The 22,657-nt window shown below is 40.2% G+C and overlaps 1 protein-coding gene across 1 annotated transcript in view; it reads left to right on the top strand.

Moving 5' to 3' along the window:
- The window catches only part of Antxr1 (anthrax toxin receptor 1), a gene marked incomplete in the record, with an annotated part of 213,545 nt that overhangs the window by 66,904 nt on the left and 123,984 nt on the right, over positions 1–22,657 (top strand). Inside the window, 2 exon segments of the mRNA XM_013514693.1 lie at positions 94–174; positions 14,561–14,621. Coding sequence (XP_013370147.1) covers positions 94–174; positions 14,561–14,621 — 142 coding nt within the window.

Below are 22,657 nucleotides of genomic sequence, written 5' to 3'. Positions count from 1 at the left end.
GAGGTGGGAGCCCCAGATGCGGCAGCTTTATTTCCTTCTCTTCATCCTTGCCTGATGTGTCTCCGTGTATGTTTGTGTTTGCTGGGTTCGCAGCTGGCCCGGATTGCGGACAGTAAGGACCACGTGTTCCCCGTGAATGACGGCTTCCAGGCTCTGCAGGGCATCATCCACTCTGTGAGTAGCGCGCATCCTGCAAGGGGGACAGCACGCACTTTCTGTCCCCAGTCCGCCATCAGTGCCCTCATCCCTCTCGCCGAGGCTGATGTTTTTCTCCCTGACAGAACATTCCTTTGTGTCTCTTTGTGTCTGTGTCCCCTGTTTCCTTCCAGCCTCTCATGCTGTTCCTCTCCTCACACTCTGCCAGCTCTACCCAGCAAAGGAAAGTTAAAAGCTGACATGGACCCTGTGTGGACAGTGAGCCAAACTTCAGGTGGCATCTCAGTTCTCATACCTGGCAGACTGGTGGCTGGTCATTTGCATTGGACCAACCCCACTTTCCCAGCTGTGACTGCACACAAGCTGCCTTTGGAGTATTAGCAGGCCGAACCTGCGTTACTTGCCCAGCAGAGGTGACTCAGACCCCCTGAAATCACCTGGAACACTTGCTCCCTGGGTCTTTAGTCTGAGGTGCAGGCTGAGCTTCCGTGCTCTCCAGGGTTTGCGCAGTTACCATCCCTCCCTCCATATATGCATGGCTTTTACTTGGACGGTGAGTGGGGACACTTGCTTCTGGGGCCTCACTTCTCCACCCTCCATGTCCAGGCCAGGCCCGTGGCTGGAATATTGGATGCTGTGGCCTTTAAAGCCTCAGCCTAGAAGCCTATGCATGTGCTGTACCTGTAATAATGCCCACCTGTAGGTAGGACCAGCCAGGCATCCTGCGGTCATCAGTGGGAGCTCACCAAGCTCCAGACTTGGGGTTCAGGGTACAAATTCAAAGCTCAGAGGATTATTGCCCTCCTAAGGGGGTCTTGGTCTAGGGGTTACTGGCTGGGGCCCCAGTATCTTTCCCAGATAGACTTAGGAAGCCCCAGCATGGCTGTGCCTCTGTGTGGCCTCTGCGCTCCCCCATGGATTGCTAGGAGCTCCAGCAGAGTGGAAAGCAGAGGAAGAAGGAAGCTGAACTTGGGAGTTGATTAGCAGAGTTTCAGTGCCAGCACAAGCACTCGCCACTTATAGATCTTTGGACACTTGTTTCTTGGCAAAAAGGAATTGATAAGGTTGAAATTTGTTTTTGAGGATTATTGCCAAGAAACAAGTGACATATCCACTATCCTTCCAGGCACATAATAGGTACTCAACGCACATGAGTCATTTCCTCTTCCACTTCCCATCCTCATCGTGTGATGGGCATTAATATCAGCTTCCTCTGAGCCTCTCAATTTTCTAGAATATGCACAAAAATCACCTGGGAGTCATGCTTGTAATACCAATTCTTAGACCCTTTCCCAGAAGATTCTGTTGCAGTCAACTGGAGATGCATCCAAGGAATGTGCTTATTTTGAATCTGCATTTTAAAAAAATAAGTGGGCCAGGCCAGGCCCACTTTTAGAAAAATGATACATGTGGCTCTGAGTTTTGAAAATTGTGAAAAAAATTCCTGCATCAGATAGGAAATTCTTGGGCCGGGGATGTAGCTCAGCGGCATAAGCACTTGCCTGGCTAAGCCTGAGGTCATGAGTTTGATTCCCAGTACCAAAAAAAAAAAAAAAAACAGATAGGAAATTTTCATCTTATCCACTGCATGTAATCCCAGCACTTGGGAGGCTGAGGCAGGAGGATCATTGCAAGTTGGAGACCAGCCTGGGCTACAAAGTGAGCTCAAGTTCAGCCTGAACTGCATAGTAATACCCTGTCTCAAAAAGACCAAAAAAAAAAAAAAAAGGGGCCAGGTATACTTTTAGAAAAATGATATATGTGACTCTAAGTTTTGAAAATTGTGAAAAAAATCCTGCATCAAATAGGAAATTCCTATCTTCAATATATGCAAATGACAATTATTTTATTCAAGATGTATTTGTTGACAAGGAACAAAAACCCGCTCAAACTACCTTGACCAAAAACTGGGAATTACTGAAAGGGTAGAGAAGTATTGGACCCAGTGATGGGTCCACAAGTGAGGGAACCCAGCTTTACATTTCTGGGGTCACTGTGGGGCACATATGATAATATAAGCAATTCAAACTAAAATATCATATAAAACAACAACCCAACAATGTGAAGCGACTAAGCAGGATTTGGGGCTGATGATGCAGCCTCCTAAAGTTCAGAGGTGGATTCTTCTGGGTGGGAGCCTTCATGAGAACTTTGCACAGATCGGAATCACTGAAAGATCTGGGGATTGGGGTGGCCATTGCCAGAGAAGAGATGGCACCATCTTGGCCTCTTTCTCAGAGCACATTTGGGACAACAGTGATAACATCTAACTGTCTGGTAGGAGAGTTTCAGGAGTAATAGAAAACAAGACTGAACACCAGATTGGAACAAATTTGCAAAAGCCTTGAAAGGGTTTTGACTCTAGCTTTCAGGTAGTGGGTAGTATCACTGGAGCATTTTTTAATTTTTACTTTTTAATTATCATGTAAGAAATGTACTTCTTAATGGTATACAGTGTGAGATTTCAATACATGTATACGATGTGTACTGATCAACCCAGGGTAATTCATGTTTCTAGCACTGTATCATTTCTTCATTAATCTTCTTTAATCTCCTCTTTTCTACCTCTTCATAAAATAACTGAAACATTTTTTTAACACACAAGAGGTGATATTTGAGAAGAGTTATTGGAAGTGTCCATGTTACATAGGAGCAAGATTAGAGACGCCAGAGGCATTAGCCCAGTCAGGAGGCTATGATAGCAGACCTGCCTTCAGATAGCTGGATTCTAAACAAGGACAAATCTTTCATCTGTTCAAAGGTTCTTATGAGCCACTGACTAACATGATTCAAGAGCTGGTTCCTACACAAACAATTAGAATCTTTTTATCTGTGTAAAGTAGTGTTGTCCTTGAATATTTTAGCCTTAACAACTCACCCAAGCTCAACATGAGCCCGGATGTTTGTAAAGCTCCCCTCACGCTCAAATGGAAATAACTCCAAGGATATGTTAGAAGTTTTAGTGCAACAGTGACCCAAAAAGGGAAGAAAAATAATTTGAGACTTCAGTCTCCAGACTTTTAGCTAAATGATGACATTCTTAGGAGCTTTTATCTGGAATTTATACTAGTGGTTTTGATCTTGCCAGTGCTCAAAACTCATGTTTATGGCAGTTGTTAATTGGTTTGCTTGGACAGAGAAACAAGGAAAAGCACAGTAGAACTCATCTTTCTTAAATCAGACAAATAATTATGCCTAAAAGTTGGCTCTTTTTAAGAAGTAGGTTCGTTTCTCCTTTATGGTATTGAAAAGAAAGCCCTCATCTTTTCTCTCTCTGAAGTATCTGCTCTAGCTTGTTCCTATGGATACTGTTCAGCTGTTTTCTCATAATAAAGTAGGACTGGCTTAATTATTCAAAATTAAGATTGCAGAGCAGCTTCTAAGAAATTCACATGGTTCATAAAGTTTTCTGCCCATAAAGACTGTATCTTCAAACCAGAAATTAAGATACAGGGACTAATATTTACTAGTTGATCAAATATTCATTGAGATCCTTTCATGGCAGGTTCTGATCATTCAGTTACAAGTGAATTGGGTGGAGGCCCTGACCCAGTGGACTTTATGATCTAGTAGGAAAGACATGTAAAAACAAGTAACTAAGTGTATAATTTAAATTGTGATCACTGGTTAAAGCAAACAGCGTATCCCAGAGATTAAGAGTAAATGGGTTGACAGAGAATGCAGACTCCTGTGAGGAGATGACCTAAAGGATAAAAAGGAACAGTCCATTGGGAGAGCATGGATAGAATGTCCTTGCAAAGCATGATCCTAAAATGGTGCATAGGAGAAGAAAAGAGAAGTACTCAAGGTGGAGAATGACAGAGGACAAAGAAGCAGGTCGACTTGAAGGCCACAGTATTTCCTCTCAGGGCAGTGGGATACAATAGCCAGATGCAAAGTCTGACAGTAAAGCAACCTTGCAGTCATGGCTCAGGAAGTCTTATCCATATCCCCTCTGGGTGATGAATAAGCAGACATTCAGAATCAGTGGTAATAGGGTCTGTGCCTGTGTGAAAAAGAAGAAAAATCCTGATTATTAAGCATCTTTCCACTAAGCATTTTACCTCATAGCCTCTCTCTGAAGAAGGATTTATTATCTCCATTTCACAAGTGAGGAAATTGAGTTACAAAGGATTGATCAAGTGGAGAATTTGAACTCAGGTCTGGCGCCAGAGTCTTACTCTTTCCCTGATACTTGAATGTGAGTGTCTGAGGAAATGAAATACCTAGGATTCCCAGGCGCTGATTACAGGGATGATTGCCCAGGCTGATGAACTCAGACCCCTGCCTCTCTGCTGCCTCAGTCTGATGCCTCTCTTGGTCTTTTCCCTATTTTGTAATCCTCTCACCTTTAAGAAAGCAGCCCTTATATGTCAGATTTATATAATGAGTTATTTTTTGAAGCGCTCTCACTTGTTTTCCATTTTACTTTCTCCTCTGTGAAAGACAGGGAAAAGGCAGAAGGAAATCGGCAGTTGTAGAGAACTCATTTTGAGACCATAAACATTTTTCCTTTATCCCACATAATATTATTGTATTTAAAAACCATACATGAGCTGCACCTGTAGCTGTAGCTCAGTGGTAGAGTGCTTACCTAGCATGTGTGAGGCCCTGGGTTCAATCCGTAGCACACTAAACAAGCAAACAAACAGTACATTGCCCTTGAGTAAAGATTCTCTACCTATTTTATAGGCAAAGAAACCAAATCCCAGATAACCTGTCCAAGATCACACAGCTCAAAGACAGAGGCAGGGTAAGAATTAGGCTTCATGACTCCAGAGCGCATTCTTTCTCCTACCTGTTTCCTAGGAAGATCAAAAAAAAAAAAAAAATAGAATCTATATCTCACCATGTGCCGGGCACTGTGCAAATCAATGTAGATAATCATGTCATCACATCCTACCAAGCACCATGTGATGCAGATGTGATTACCCTTTCTATAAAGTAGATACTACAAAGCCATGCAGTTCAATAAGCAGTGATCAGAATAGACTAGGCCTTGCTCTAACGACGGGAATGACCACCAAACTTTGTTGAATAATGTGAGTAGGAGAGGAGGAAGCTCTACTTCAGAGACGAAGACCCTGAATACCAAAAATGTGATGTGGCTTGACATAGCTCCCATAGTTATAGTCTGGCAAGATCAAGACCAGAATCTGTGTGGCCTGGCTTGAGTGCGTAGTGAGTGGGCAGGAGAGTTTTCTGCCTTTTATAGCTGGGTGGAAAATCCAACCCCTGTCAACGGATGAAGTTTCATCGTCATGAGAAAGTGACAATTTGACAATTAAACTCAGACTTTGCAGACATTCAGGCCAGCTATTTTGCCTAAGCAATTATTTGTAGCCAGTGAATTAAGACATCCACAGACTGCAACAAAGATTGCAGAGAGGCATATTCAGACCAAAAGGAATATCTTCCCTGCCACACTCACACAAGAGCCTACCTTTGAGGTTCATGACAGTATTTCTAGTTGCTCCTTCAGAACACAGTAATAAAATTACAAGGAAAAATTTGGATAGTTGGAAGATTGTGCCCTTTAAATCAGTATAACTGTAGAGAGAGAAACTCTTCCTTTGCCTTCTCTTATTACAGCTTCTTTGGGGAATTTCCACCGACCACAACTGGTGAATTTAGCACCAGCCCTCAAATGAATATAGGAAGCAAGGTCCAGAGAGGCTCTTGGGTCTTTGTTGGCCTTTTCAAAAGTGCAGGCAAAGCAACAGGATCCTGCCTAAAATCGGAGTTCAGGTAACAATGAAATGGGTTGGCAGCTTTAAATCCTGACACTTGACCCTGTTACCACAATGTCTCTTCCTGCCAACTGTCCCCACTTCGTGTGCAGTTGAGGACAGTACCTGGAAGCAGAGGCACTGTCTGTGGGAAGGAGAAGCTGGGTGCTGTCACCCACCAAGCCATCTCTTATCTCCTTACATTTCCCTAGAATAGCTATCTAAGCCTGTGCTTGGCTTCCTGTGAATTCAAGGCTGAGTCAGCACATAGAGCTTTCTGGGTGTTCGATCAACAATAAACAAGAAGTTTTGAGCAAACACAGCAGTGTCCTTAAGAATGTCTTGCAAGCATTGGCATGAACATCTTTGTTATCAGGATATCTGTAAGTTCAGCAAAATGGGAATAAATCTATTTCACAGTATGTATAAATCTGTTTTTATGTATAAAAACCAGCTCCTATGCTGATTTCTCTCTTGCACTCATGGGAAGATAGAAGAAATGCACTCCCCAAGTCTGGCCCAAGCCCTACCAAAACTATGACGGAAGCAGAATCTGTCTTCTAGGCTTGCCTCACCCCCTCTCTACCATGACCCCACTGAGAACAGTTAAAGCTCTCCTGCCCATTACAGCCACAGTTATTGCAGTTCTGTAGTCCTGGAAGGTATCGGACTTCATTGAAGAAATCCTCTTTGCATGGCTCACAGGTGGGGAGGCACATCCCAGCAGCAGCAGTGCTTCTCGGAAATCAGACTTAGATGTCACTGGCAGGAAAAGCCCTTTCTCTTCCTTGTCCCATTCAGATCCTGTTTCAAGGCTTGTCTCAACCCCAGCACTGCTCAGTCTTCTCCGTGGAGCCTGCCCTGGTCTCTCCTCCACCACAAACTCTCCTTGCTCTGAACTCCAGTGGCATCCATTATTGGAACCTCTTGCTTGGTCCTTGGATCTCTTCCATGCTACGCATCATTCTTCAGGGACATTTGCCAAACTGTGGAGTCACAGAGACCACCCCCTGTGTTGCATCTCCAGTACTGTGTTTTGCATATTTATTAATTATAAAGCAATCCAGAGCATCATAAAGCACTTGTGACCCATAGAAGACCTGCGCTGCACCACAAATGGGCAGTTTGGTGGCTCTGTTTCTTGTAAAATCCTCCTCAGGCTCAGTGCTTCCCCCACCCTTTGCTCCAAGATTGCATTTATAAAAGATGACATTCTGGACTCCATTCACATCGGTGCAGGCCTGGATTAAAAACCCTAAATAGAATCAATTGTAGTTCCTGTAGTAAGGCAGAAAATCTTTTTTAAAAAATCATTTTGCCTCAGCAGTCATTAATTAGACTCAGACTCTGCAGACAACCAGGCCAGACATTTTTTCCTAAGCTGTTGTTTCTGTTCAGCCTACTAAAATGTCGCAAAGGAATACAGATGCCCATATCTTGAAGAGGCTGCAAAGATTGCGGGGGTTATGTTCGGTCAGTACTTAGCTCCCTCCTGCTCTTTGGCAGCTCCTCCTCTTCTAGCAAGGAATCTGCTAAAACTCATTATAAAAGCAAAAGCAGAAATTTAGGATGAAATCAGCTTCCAAAGAAGGCCACTCCCGTCAGGAATATGCAGGAGGCCAACAGGCTCATCTTACTAAAGAAACCACATTTAAGATTTCACAGCTATCTGAGCTTTCCTTCAGAAAACATGAGAGGAAAGTGGGCTGGTGGGGAAAAAATGAATTTCCTTGGTTTGAGAAGGTCCTTTGTCCTGCTTCCTTTTGACCAGGTTCTCACTCAGTATGAAAGTAACAGAGAGAAAATTTGTATTTATGTAAGCAAGCTGGGCACACTCCCTCAGCATGTTTTGGTAGCAAAATATGTTGTTTAAAATATGTTGTTAACTCCTTAATAATGTGTTCCTTGTATGTAATAGTCTCATTTGGTATGATATACAGTGTACATAAAATCCTGTAGGAGTCCCAAAAATGATGTGCATATAATATTCAATTCGTATTTCAGAATCAGATTTTGTAGAACTGACATGGACCTAGGGTAGTGTCTACTGTTAATAATTGGTGAGCCTATTTGGTTTCAAATGTTGAGTAGAGTTTAATTAGGAGTAGTAACTATGTCATTTTAACATTGTACTAACATGTTATATGTTAAATCATTTCAAAATTCACGGGAACATGGATGACCCTGAAAGTGTAGATGAGCAGTAGTATGTACCAGGCTGCCTGGCTGCTTCTGAAAGCTCTGGTCTCTGGGCTTACCCAGTGTGCTTCCTGCCAGCAGCTGTGTCCGTGTGTGTGGTCCTTCAGAGAAACCTGAGCACCACCCACCCAATTCAGACCTTTATATTTTTTTCCCAAGTAAAGGGATCAAGGCTTCTAAAAAAAAAAAAAAAACAAGCTAAACTAGATCTTAGGAGGAAAAAAATGGCACACTTAATGGCATTATTGTTCAAGAGATTAGCCATTAAAGAAATGGAAATGATGAAATAGTCCTCCTGGGAAGGCAGTCCCCAGAGAGGGTGGGTGGGTCTCTTTAAGAAGAGAGAAGTGTACAAAATATGGAATATGGTTTTGTATTCAGTAGATCTTGTAATTATGCTCATAAGGCCAAAATAATTGATTCATAATATGCAATAGTGCTAGCTTATGAAACCATGCAGGAAGTATGTCATTTACTCATTTATTTATTTATAAGTATTTATTGAATGCCTACTCTGTGCCAGGTTAAGTGCTGTAAATATGGCAGTGGGTAAAAAGAAATCCAACCCTTGCTCTTGTAGAGTTTATAATCTACAAAGACAGTGGCCGGGCACTCAAAAAACAAATGCGTAACTATAAACTATGTTAAGTACTCTGCAGGTTGTCAGTTTATACTAAATTGTAGGTGGATATAGAGATATGTCATTGGTAGCCTCACTGGGACGTAGGTGGCAGAGTTTATACTAGATTTTAGAGTTACACAGAACAAGGATAAGGAAAACTGCTAGGATTTTGTATTTGAGAACTTGCTGGATGTATTTGCTCAATAGATTGTTAACCAACAGCCTACTTCAAGCCACAGGTATCTTTTTCTTTTCTGTAAATGATTGTAACAGAAACTACCAATGTTTGTTTTGGGGAATTGATATATGAGTATAACATACCTTGATCATTTTCAATCCTTTCCCCCTCTTTTTCTTGCCTTTTCTCTAACTCCATCCCATCTCTAAGTCTACCTTCCAGTTTCCTATCATATCTATTATATTCACTGATGTATGTATTTCTAGTTTATATTTCTTATGTAAGAGGAAGCAGGCAACAAATACTTAACTTTTTGATTCTGGATAATTTTGCTTGTGTGATGATTTTGAATTCTATCTATCTTCCTGCAAATGACATGATTTCATTCTTCCTTATAGCATCTGTTGATAGGCACTTAGGGTGTTTCCAGAGCTTAGCTCCTGTGAATTGTACCACTGCTAACATGGGTATGCAAGGATCACTATAATTTGATGTCTTGAATACTTTCAGGGGTACACCTAGGAGAAATAGAGTTAGGTCAAATGATATTTCTATTTTTAGTTTTATGGATGTCCCATACTGATTTCCACAGTGGCTGTACTAGTTTATATTCCTGTCAACAAAGTGGGGACCTTCCCACTACATCCCCTGCCAGCATTCATTGGTTTTGGTGTTCTTGATGCTAGCCATTTTGACTGAAACAAGATGGAATCACAAAGATATTTTAATTTGCATTCCCCTAATAAGCCACAGACATTTTAAAACCAGAATGTCCCCTGCACAACATATGAGAGCTCAAGGAACACACTCTGAAGAACTTTCTGAAAATATGTGAAAGCAAAAGGCCTCTGCACTGTAAGTGGATAAAGGAGACTTGTCCATTATTAACACACACCAAAACCTTCTTCAGTAGGAAGTGGCCAACTAAATAAAGCTCTTTTTATTTGAAAAAATAGGTAGTAGAGTGATTTTTTTAAAATAGATATTTCTATTGTAAGAGAGAGGTTCCTAATAATTCTGTGCAAATACAATTGTTTAAAGATTCTTGAGAAATCTCTTCATAAGCTGAGAACCTTATGACAAAGGATGTTAGATTTTTAGAATCCAAAAACCCAAACTCATATGCAACCTGAACTAGTTTACAGTGAATTTCACTTTAAATGTATTAAAGCTCTTATAACTTGGCAGACTTCTTTCCCATCTGCTCTCTCTTGTTCTCGCAGTAATCCAACGAGGTTTGCAAAAGTAAACCTACCAGTAACAACACATTGCATTTATTTAGTTCTTTATGGGTTTCAAACTTGCTTTCTCATCTATTTTCTCTTTAAATCTATCCAAAGGTTGGCAAGAAAATATTATTAACCTTGGTTCAGTTTCAGAAAATATGATTAAGCACGAAGCCAATGATGGGATTGAAGTATATACGAACTTTGATCCTTGTCCAAGGATCATAGCAGCGGTAGTAATAACAGCACACAGCTACTGTTGTTTGAATCTGTGTGAGACATCCTAAGTGTTTTACAGACCAGATTGTTCTGAACACATCTCTCGGTGCTTTATTTTCATGACGTGCACGTGCTGGCTGAAGTCCCAAGGGTTAACTGTCTATTGATCAATCACATCTGTCTAGTTCTGTCTGTAAGACAAAAACTTTCTAGCTTTCCTTAATCTCACTGTCCCGCACTCCAACCCAGTATAAATTTTATGAACAAAGTCCAATTGATTTTACAAAAGAAATGAATTTGTATCTTTTACTTTACCAAATTATGATATAGCCCATTGAAGTCAGTGTCTTTCTTATCCCATTATGCAGAATAGAAAAGCTGAGATTCTGGGGTTCAATGATTTGTGCAAATTCCTAGGGCCAGTAGGTAGTGGGGCTTGGATTTGAACATAAATCCATTCAGACGTCAAACCTGTCTTACCTGTCTCCAGAGCCCAAGTTCTTGGTTATAACTACTATTTGTTAAAGATGTACCAGGTTCCAAACTCTGTGTTATGCTCTACCTTCATGATTTCGTTTATCTCCTCAACACAACTCTGTTATGCTAGTGCTTCAGGTGGCATATTGTTATTCCACTGTGACCCAGAGAGGGCATGGAACTTGCCCACCATGGACTGCTCATGACCCCAGCAGTTTGATTCCAAACTCTTAGTTATTACTCAGTGTGTTAAATTGGTCCCAAAATTGGGGTTCAGAAAATTTAAAGACTCACCAAGGAACACAAATCAGGGGAGCAGAGGGCCAGGGCTAAGACCCTACTCCTCACATTATATTATAACGAGCATGTGGAGATGTTGGCCTCCTCTGTGGACCAGTCATACCCTCCCCTCCACCTCTGACTTCACCCTAACCTTGCACACATTGTTTCCATTCCACCTAGTGATTTAGCTACCCCAGTGTCTCCCCCAGTGCTGAGTCTACACCTCCTCCATGGCTACTGCTGCCTGGGCGGGGAAGGCGTCCTCCACCTCCTCACTCCCAGACGGACACCAGTCCTGATCTCCTAGGGATCTGCTGTCTGCTGCAGTTTAGGCAGACAGATGACTTTATAGTCTGGGAACCGTTATGACTTCCCACCTTTTGAAAACAGACATTTCAAGCTAATAGAAACCAGTCTCAAACAAATCCTCACCATCCCCCTTTCTGATAAATTTTACTCTACTAGCTGTCATGCATCTCTTCCAGATATTTTAAATTAAGATTGAGAAAGCTGTGTTTTTACTCAATTGAATCACAGCCTTTGGCTGATATTTTTTGGCCCTTCATACACACCTTAAATTGATCTGCTAATTGCAGATACTTTCAGAGATTAGAGCGTGTGTTTTTATTGCAGAAACCCTACTAGTGCGTCTTTGTGGTCAAAGATTTAATAGTATCTTTTTTACCGACCCCAGGTTAAATGTTGGGTTGGTTCAAAAATATGACTTTAACTCAAGAATTTGCAGGAGTGAAAATATTGTGTATGAGGAAATAGGGGCAGGATAGATCCAATAGCTCAGTTTTTATTCTTGGACTATTTTGAAATCTTTAGTTGTGCATGATAAAATTATTTATTAGGAGATGTCAAATGACTGAGGAATTTTAAAACATCAAAACACAGCTTTGTGTGGTTGTAATGCCACTGTTTACTGAGGCTCTTCCTCTGAGATCATCCAGTTTCTTCAGTTATGACTCGTTTGGAGTCTTGTGCCTGAGGATATGTCAAAAGGGGTGGCTGTATCCCTCAGTCATGGCAACCATGGCTGAGGTGGCCGTGAGGCAGAAAGAGCCCAATAGCAGCACACGGAGGGGTGAGTGGGGGCCAATCTTCACTCAAGCAGGGGTAAATGTCACCTGGGATATGAGTTGTTTTGTACCAGGATCCCTGCAAGCCCAGGTCCGAGGACATTGCTACAGGCTTAGATGTCTAGAAAGACTGGACACACTACAGGAAAAGAGAGGATGGAAATGCCAGCAGGGAAAAATAAGTGCCCTGCATATAGCCTCGGCATCCCCTTTGCTACATCAGAGTGACAGCAAAGGAGAAGCAGGAGCTCAGCACAGACACTAGGAGCCCAGAGCCAGGTGTGTGAGGACCACTGACTCCAAAAGAGATGCACACAGGATGTCAAAGCCAGAACATTCTCTTCCTGCTGTACATTCTGGATGTCAAAGCCAGAACATTCTCTTCCAGATAGGCTCAGGCACAAGCGAGGAACTGAGGCTGTGCCTATGTTTGGAGGTGAGGGCTGTAGTTGAGGAAGCAAGAGCTGAAGGAACAACTTCGACTTCCAACTGCAGAGTCAGAAAGGAGCTGAAAACAAGGAAAGCAAAGTACAAAAGTTGTACAGCATTGTACAGAGTGACAGAAAAGTAGCTGAAAAAATTTCCCTTGGACCTATCACTTCACTGTAATTTGTTACATCTTTTATCTGATTGCATTTTATGTGTATATATATATATATATATATATATATATATATGTCAAAGAAAGAAATGCTACTAACTTATACCTTTCAGGCATATGGAGTTACCTAAAGGACATGTTTGTGAGGGCACTTTTTCTAATAACTTTTAATGTTTTGTCATCTACACATCAGATAGAGATTTTTCTTAAACTTATTTGTTCATTTTCTTTCACAATGCTTCTACATGAGGATGCCCAGAATTCTCTCTGGAATGGGTAAATATTATCTCTTCTGAGAAACTGATTTGTTTTCATTCCACAGATTGAGACACTCATAAACGTTTTCTGTCTTTTTTCACTTGCTACTAGAAAGCTTGGAACTAAGTCCACTCCTAGTAAAAAAACAAGCTTCTCATAGCATATTTTTGAGGTACTATTCCCATTTCTTGCATCATCTTTCCGTTGTTTTCCTTTGAGTCTGTCATTTTATTGTAATTTGTGGCATTTTTTTGAATTTTATTTTATTTTATTTTATGGTGTATGTGTTGCTTAAACTGAACAAGAAATATATCAGTGTGTGTTTCCCAGTGCTAAAAGATGATTTCTACCTTACAGACTTTAAATTGTATAATTATGTCGTTAGTTGCGTTAGCAAATGCCCTTTCATGAGTAAAGAAATGGTTTCCATTAGTCCCTTAAACCATCTCAAATTTCAAATTAAGGCCCAAGAAAAAATACTTCATTTGGTTAGTAAGTGAACTCAGTGTCCCATATTTGTTTAAAATATTTGCTTTGGATTTTATAAGAATTCAACACTAAGAGAGATTTATAAATGGTGGAGAGAAGTTTAAATTCTATCAGTCAAATACCATGCTGCAGCCAGCCTTCATTAGTTACTCCCTGTGAGATCATGGAGTTTTCCAGGACGCCCCCTCAGTCTTACAAGACAAAATTTGTAAATGAGCATTGCAATTGAAGAAGTCTCCGGGAATCCTCCTGAAGAGTGAAGGACAACATGCAGGCTACCAAGCCTACTTTCCAGACTGTTCTAACAACACAGGAACCCTGAGTAATCTGACTATGCAGCACCTATGGCGCTGGCCATCTCCACCCTATCTCTCCTGCACTATCCATTATGACTTCTATTTCTGCCTTGCGAGCTCTTTTTGTGCCAACTAAAGCAGTGTGTATATTTCTGCTTTCTTATCTTTGCACTTCCTATTCCCTACCTAGACCCTAACGGCCTCTAACCAGTTCCTCTCCATCTGACACTGACCTCAATTTCTACCTTTTTTGTGAAGCCCTTTGCAGTACATCTACCCCTGAATCTCTCTGCTATGAACTTCATAGCTTCTACTGCCCCCCCTCTTATCCTTGCCCCCACCACATGACTGGCCACTGTCATTTATCATGTCACACATAAGGCACATTTTTGCAACTTTACACTAAACCTCCCTAAAACTACGACTGGCGAATCATTGGTTCAATAAATATCCATTGGGAGATAAACAAGTGAATGATGCTCATGTCCACTTTTCAGGAACACAACAGTGCGTAGTATAATCTGGCTCTTTAAATATTTGCCATTGATGATAATAGTACAGATCTTACTCTCCCTCCAAGCCCCACTGCACCTAATGCCCTCAAACTTTCCTATCACAGTAGCTAAAAGCACTGTTTTAATTTTATCTTTTAACAAAATAAGTGGGCTCTATTATTATATAGTAATATAGTATTATTGACTATATTACTTATATAATTGACTTATTATTTTTTTCTCCCTTAGATTTTGAAAAAATCCTGCATCGAAATTCTAGCTGCTGAGCCATCCACCATATGTGCAGGAGGTGAGTTGAAATGAGGCGCTAATTGCTTTCATACAATTGATGATATTCTGTGTTCAAATCACAGGTTTCCTTCACTGCAGGGGGAATGGGAGAGGCAGGGCAGGAAGAGACTGGATGGGAAAAGGAGTAGAAATTGCTAACTAAATTTGCTTCTAGGTAAAAAAAAGAAAGAAGCAATGTCAGTTGTTTGAAAGTTTGAAAATGTCTGTCCAACTTGTCTCCTTTTATGGGACCTAATTACAAAGAAATTTTCGAAATACTGGATTCTCATACCAATACTAAAGAGTGATCACCACCACTACCCTGCCTCTGGACAGAAGTCGAGTCACGCTACATTTTCACAAGAAACCTACAGATAACAGATGATCGCCATGGCCACAGACTACCCCATAGGCCTGCAGTGTGGTTGGTGTTGGCCTTTCTCCATAATTAATATGTTTTTCCTAATTGTTCAGTCTACCAACCTCATAAAGTCATGGCTTACAACTTCAATTGTCCTACTAAAGACCCACTATAATTTTGCCATTAATACACAAATTCTCCACTTATACAAAGAAGAAGGCTTCTGTGAGTCATAATATTTTATCTGTGATAAAAAGAGGGCTTTCATTCCTGTTTTATATTGTAATGAGCTGTCTAAAACTTCAGTCATGCTGCTCTGTTCAGATAATTCTACAGATTTCCTGTTATTTTTCTTTCATTCATGTAAAATGTATTTTTTAAACAGCTACTGCACACCAGGTACTGTGCTGGGTGCTGGAGCTAGAAGAAAGATAAATTTTTTGGGTGAGTCCTTATGGCCCCTGGAACTAAAATCTTTCCCTGTTGAGAGTCCCTGTTGATATCACCTTTCTAGCCCCCAAAATACCAAGGGCCAGTCATTTGTTACCAGCAAAAAAGATCTCATGCAACCCTAATACATATCATGCCATCCTGATAAGATAAGATTACATAAGGTAAGATTACATAGATACATACATGCATACAAAATACATATATATGTACAAACAGACATACATACATACTTACATATAAAATTATCAAAGCATTTGATGATTATTCAGAAATATGTGTTCATTTCCTCACCAAAATCAACCAAAAACTATTACCTCCTGATGTTTAAATAAATAGTTTTCTGGCAATACAGACATTTATAGGGGCAAATGTGTTCACCACAGGGATTGATCCAGGGAATCTCTTTTAGAAAAAATAATTCAAATCTTTACAAATTTGACAGAAACTTATGAGCGTATGAGCACAGTGCCAGAGCCTTATAAGGGATCTGTGCATTGAGAAGTTTCAATTAGGCTTCATTTGTTTCAGAGTAAATCGCCTCAGGGCTTTGTGTGCTTCTGGTAGAGTAAATGGGTGGGTTATTTAGATTAATTTAATCTTGTATACTCTGTGTGTGTGTGTGTGTGTGTGTGTGTGTGCGTGTGTGTGTGTGAACTTTATAGTTCCCTAATATTAAAACAATTAGAAAACAAGAAGTCCACTGTTGGGTGATTGTCCTATTCATTCAGAAAACCCAGACATTCTGTTTAGTGATCCTGCCAGATGTGTTGTACTTCTGTAATGCATCAGAAAGTATGAGGACGATGAACACAATTTCTAATTCACCAGCACAATCACTTCTCTTTCTTTATGCTTCTTGAAGACACAAAAGGAATGTTATTTCTTTCTACTCTGCTTAGCAGAGTGTCTGGTGCTTAACAGGTTGTCAAAAAACATTGAATGCCCTGATTCCTGTATTCCTTCAAAATGGCGACTTTGATGTTTTCTTTTTGACTCTTGTTAATTCCTCCCACTTAACCATATAGAGTTAATATACCTTTGTGCTGCCTAATTAAAATACAACACCATTAAAAATTAGTAACCAGGGGCTGGGGATATAGCTCAGCGGCAAAAGCGCCTGCCTGGCAAGCGCAAGATCATGAGTTCGGTTCCCGGTACCGGAGAAAAAAACAAAAAAAAGAAAAAGAAAAAGAAAAAAAAATTAGTAACCAAAGATAGAACAAGACCAAAATAAAAATTTTAACCACTTACACAGAAGAAAGATGTCTTCCTCAGTAATTCTAGACTCAGCAAGTAAACCAAAATCTCCTTCACACACCATGAAGTTACTCAAGACAATAAAAAGTCTAATATGTAAAATTAACAAATGTGACACAGAAATGTCAAAACTTACAAGAGCTAATCCTAGCAAATTCAGATTCTTAATATATTTATTAAAAGAAAACTAAAAATAAATGAAATAAAAATTAATGATAGTTTTCCAAATCCTAAGGAATGTACAAGACAAAGAAGGTAAAATGCATTAATAATTTTAAACAAATTCAAGCAGTTCAAAAGATAAAATATTCCAAGAGCTGTTTCTTTAGTAGAACCAATAAAATAGACAAATTTCTGATAAATCCGACCTACTATCTTTCTTTTGATATTTTAACAATCTCTGCTGTATATGTAATATCATGTATTTGTAGACAAACGATGTCTCAAAACAAAGTATCCAATGATATTTCCCTTTTTTTTAATGAAGAAACAAAACATAATGAAGAATGTTTCTCCTTTTTATGAAGAAACAGGACACAAGGATCGAAGCTAGTCAGAGGTTTTGAAAAAGGCAAGCTCTTCCTTACATGAGAATCTTAAGGCTTATACCTGATTACAGAATCACTTTACTAAGAAGAAAGTGAAATGTACAAAGGCAGCCTTCCATCAGAAGCCCTTCCGCAGACTTCCCTCAGGTCTGTTTTTGATAATTCTCTGGAGTAAGCATGGCCCTCATGAAGTGCTAGAGCCCATGTCCTTGTCTATGGCTGTGAGCTCCAATGGGACAGGGTGAGCCATGATCTCTATGTTTTTCACTAGGCTACTGGAGGATCTAAGGCCTACTGGGAATTTAAATAAAAGTGCTTCCAAAAGCATAAACCATTGTACAAATGAAGGTGGCATTTTTGTCATCAGCATTGCTTTAATGAGGTTTAAAGGTCAGTGTTGAATCATGAGGCCAGTAATGTCATATCTGGATAAGAAACACATGCATGCATCTCCCCTGAAAAAAGTTCAGGGAGGACACTGATAGAATGTGGAGACTCTGCAAAATAATTAATTAACTCAATATGTGTTTAGGGAGAAAGCAAATAAGGAAACAACTCTTCCTGTTTCTACAGTGTAATGGTCAGACCAAGCTTTAGATAGATCTGGGAAGAAGGCAGAGTTCTTTTTCATCAAAAACCTTGTCTCTGAGACCCATCCCCTCACTCTGCGAGTTATTTCCCTTCTTTGGCCCCAGAGCACCCTAGCTAGAGGGCCCCACCTATGCCTGTCCTGCTGAAGGCATCAAGGCTGATTGCATTCCCCCAATCCACTGACCTCAGCTGGCTCTCACCCCACCTCTCCACTGGCAATGGTTCTGAGAGCAGAGGCAATGAGATAATGCACTGGGTGGACAGCAAAACTGAAACCCAACACAAGTCTTTGTATATGTTAGGTTGCAAATAAGGTGAAATTTAATGGGACAAATACACAGTGTTGAATTTGGTCTCAAACAGCCAGTTTCACATACAAGAGGATTTAGAGAAACTTGACTTAGGAACAGTTTGTGCAGGGAGAAGAAGAAACACAATGATAATCATGGCTGTCTTAGTAGCCAGCAAGAATGCTTCCCACAAAAAATAGCTGGTACACTCTCAGGGTGCATCGATAGCCATCTAGGTGCAAGTCAAGAGAGGTAATAGTCCTACTAGTCCGTGTTCAGACCATAGTTTAAAGTCCCACGTTCTAAGAATTGAGGTGACAGAGGTATGTCCATCGGAGAAAAAGTGAAGAATCTGGAAACCACATTAGTAATTCATTCAGAGATACTGTATTTCCCTTCCTTTCTATCTCTCCCTTTCATCATTTCTTCTTTTCTTTCCTTCCTTCATTCTTTCCATCCTTCATTTGCTTTCTTGTTTTTCTCTTGTCTTTCTCCTTCTTTCCTTTTCCTTTTCTTTCTTTTTTCTTCCTTTCTCCCTTCCCATAAATTATTAGTATCAACTATGTACCACACCATGTGAAAACCCTGAGCACGGAAATTCATAGGGCTTGCTCCCCACCTCCTGTGAAACTCAGCCTGCTCTGCAAGTCTCGTTTGAATAAATTACAAAACTATGCATTGAGCACTACAACAAAGACCTGCTCACGAGCAGTGGGAGCAGTGATGTGATGCATGCAGAAGAGAAATGACTAGAATAGCTAGTGATTTAGATAAAGAGTGGAGATAATCACAAACATGCCTTCAGGTGTTTGGTGTATTCTCATAGAAAAAGAAATTATGAGGCATATACTGTATAGCTTCAGAAGACTGCTACAGAGAATTTCAGTGAGGTAGATTTTGGCTTATCATAATCAACTAAAGCTTTCTGACAACCGAGAGGATGGCCCGAGGTCTCCACTCCTAGAAATTATGTGAGCAATGGTAGAATGGCAATTTGTAACCAGATGGTATTGGAGAAAACCTCCTCTGTGTCTCTTTTAACAATCTGAAGTGTCCAAAGACTTCATTCAGTTTGGACTAAGGTATTAATGGCTGATTATTTTTCAGTGATTGAAGAAACAAGTATTCCTGAAACTATTTTTCATTTTAAGAGAAAGTTCTACTGGAGAAAAACAGTGCAGAGCATATCTAATCAGCTCTGCTCAAAAAGAATTCCAGTCAGTGTCATTGGTGAAACTATCTGGGGAAAAGGAGCCTTCCCAGAATGCCTCCACCCTTAGAGCTTATAAAGAGGCAACCTGTGGTCTCTATCTGGTCTACACAGACCTTTCTGACCCACACTGCTTTTTTTAAAAAATTATATTTCCGTAACTAGTGCTATTGATTATCTTTACTGACCTCAGAAAATAAACAGGATCAGACCTGCCTGGCACCTGAGACCACCTGTCCTTCCCCTTCATTCCTTTCTTATGCCAAGATGTGTTATTTATTCATTGACTCTGTAGCATCTACTGAGGTCAGCTGAGCCCTGGGGTAAGCACAGCCAAGCACTCAGAAAAAGATGGAAATACTAGCTTATGCCATCAAGAAACATAAACTGCACCTGAGAATAAAAGTAACAAAAGAATTACAATAAATTTATATTTTAAAGACATCTTTAAAGGACATATATCTTCAAAGGTTAAATCAAAGACAGTTTGCGGGTACAAAATTCCTCCCTTTATAATACACATTTTATTTTATTGGTATATGTTTGCAGTACATAATGATTACATTCTTTGGGGGGAGTTGGTATATGTACAAAACACATCTGAATTCCTCTTGTCATCCCCTTTCCCCACATCTCCTGGTCCCTTTACCTTTCGCAAAAGATCTCATTATTTCCTATTTATCTTTTGCTCTTTAATTATTTATGTTTTGGGCTTGTCATACAAGAGAAACTGTGCAATCTTTAAGCTTATGTTTCTGATTTATTTCATTTAAAATTATGGTCTCAAGATGCATCCATTTTCCTACAAATGTCTGAAGTTTATACTTCTATATAACAGAGTAGTACTCCATTGTGTATAAATACCACATTTTCTTTATCCATTCATTAGTTGATGAGCATATAGATTGCTCTTATGAGCATATAAGAGCATATAAGATTTAGCTCTTATGAGCAATGCTGCTGTAAACATGAGTGTACATATATCACCACAGTATGATGTTTTTAACTCTTTCAAGAAGATACCTAAAAGGTTTCCTTAAAGCCCTACAATTCCTAGACACTTCTTGTAGGAGCTGTCACTTAATGTTCAAATTACCTAGAAGCATTGAACTGTGTATGTTTTGAAAGGTAGAATCCAGGGCTTTGTTGACAAATGGAGTTAAAGCAATGCATTCTTGTACTAGAGTGTCCTGGCCCACACTAGAAGATTCATTCAGCAGCTTTTTGTTATATAACTTTTCAGTGCAAAGAGCTGACATAACAGTCAGGCTGCCGGGTCAGATGTTTGGGCTCTTCTGGAAACCAAATGCATGTGCACTGACAACAAAACTGTACCAGGCAGGGTGGAGCTTGCCTCTGTTCCCATTGCACCCCAGAGCATCCTCTGCTCCATATTTTCTCCTGGCCTAGGGGATTGCATTGCTTGGTTTTCACCATGGCGGTATCATGGATTCTTGCTGTCTTCCTTCTTATCTAAACTCCTTGAGGCTGGGCCAAGCAGACATGTGTGCAGCTGCTTTTATAGAGGACTCAGCAGCTGAACTGGTAACGCTGCAACATGGTGTTAGGGAAAAGAGCTTGGCGTGCAGCCTGCATTTTCAGTCTCCGCTCACTGTGATGATCTTTGAGTAAATGAGAAGTAGGCACAGCAGCAGGGCAGAAGACATTTGGAATCAGCAAAGCTGTCACGCAGAAGATGTCTATATGTCTGGCTTTCAAACTGGAAACAAATTGGTTTCTATGCGCTTGACTGAGCAAATAAGATTCTTCCAAAGTACTTGGCACTTAATAAAATGCAAGTGGAACCTACTGAGTTATCAGCCACATGCTGGCAGGCATATAAACAACAGTACTAAAGCCAGCTTTCCAAACAGTATCAACATTCAGGCATAAATCCTTAATATTCACGAGACTTATAGTCCTGAAAAACCGTATGTCCATGACTTTCATTACTGTAGTTCAAAACTAAGGTACTGAACCCTTGAATACAAGTCTCTGTTTTGCTCCTTACTAATTACATGACTCAGGGCAACTCATCAAAATGCCGTCACCTAAATTTCACTATTGTTAAGGTCTTTTAAACTTCTAAAAGTGCCCTCTTCTTATTTGTATTCCTCGTGGTGTGTGCAGTGCCTCTGGGTTCTTTTGCTTACATTCCGACCAGCTCCACTTTTTCTGCAAAACCAACAAACATGCCTGAAACTAAAATGAACTTAAAAAAAGATCACAACTCCAACTTTTAAGTTATTCTGATACAAGACAATCCAGTTTAGCAAAATGGTTAGGAGGATGGTAGTTGAGTCCTAGCGGAGTGGTATTCAGTGCCTGGCAGACCTGGATAGCTGGTGCTATTGCTGACAGTTACTATCTCTGTGCCTGTGGACAAATTACACTACTTAACCACAGGAAGGCCGGTCTCTCGTCTGTACCTCCCTGGGCTGTGGGAGGTGGAAATGACATCAGACATGTACAGCATTTAGCACTGGGCCAGACATACAATAAGGGAACAATTAACCACCAGTTACTATAATCTTGGCAAACAGGACCTCTAAATTGGTTTCTTGACAGAGTGACAGAGACTTGCAACATTTACTTAACTTTGAAAGAGTCCCATATGCCTGTTCTCCAACAAAGCATTACAATTTAAGATCCACTTTCACAAATATTGCATTTTCTTCCCCTGACTCTTAGTCTATTTCCATTTTCTGTGTGCTGCATAGCATTATTCCAAGCTCCAATTTTTATGCACACAAGGGTGATAAAAATAAAAGAAAGTAGAGCATCGACCTCTAGATAATCACACTTAAGCATATCTCAAAGCAGTTAGCTATAATTAATTAGTTGGGTTTTTTTCCTTGGCAGGGCTATTGTAAATAATGGTGTTTCAACTTTATAAGGATTTTATTCATATGTTTTAAATGAACATATATTATGCCAGTGTGAAATTAATATACAGGTCTCTCTTCTATCCAGAGGGAAATGAATACTGCATTAAAGGGCTAATATCAGCTCAAGCAGGTCATGCCTGACAACTGGCTACTGCTAAACAAGACTTGCAAGACTTGAATTCACTGCTAAGTACAACTAATTATTCTTACAATACACCTACTATGCTAACAGAAGCAGCCATGCCACTGAACTAAAGTATTGTTTTCCTCTTTGGGGCAGAAGACAAAAGAACAGCCCCAGACATTACATAATTGCACACTGCAGTGTTCAGCACCGGCTGTCAATGCTATAAGGTGGTGGTTTCCAAAAATATGAGGCACCCTGGACTCTAAAGAAATCCTTCCAGGGGATTCCAAAGTATGAAACAGACCCAAAAAGAATTGAGTTGATTGAAGA

This window comes from Chinchilla lanigera, unplaced genomic scaffold (genome assembly GCF_000276665.1).
Source record: "Chinchilla lanigera isolate Chin_1 unplaced genomic scaffold, ChiLan1.0 scaffold00023, whole genome shotgun sequence".
NCBI classification, from domain to species: Eukaryota; Metazoa; Chordata; class Mammalia; order Rodentia; family Chinchillidae; genus Chinchilla; species Chinchilla lanigera.
Note: the sequence above shows the minus strand (reverse complement) of the source record. Positions and strands in the feature narration are given on the sequence as shown.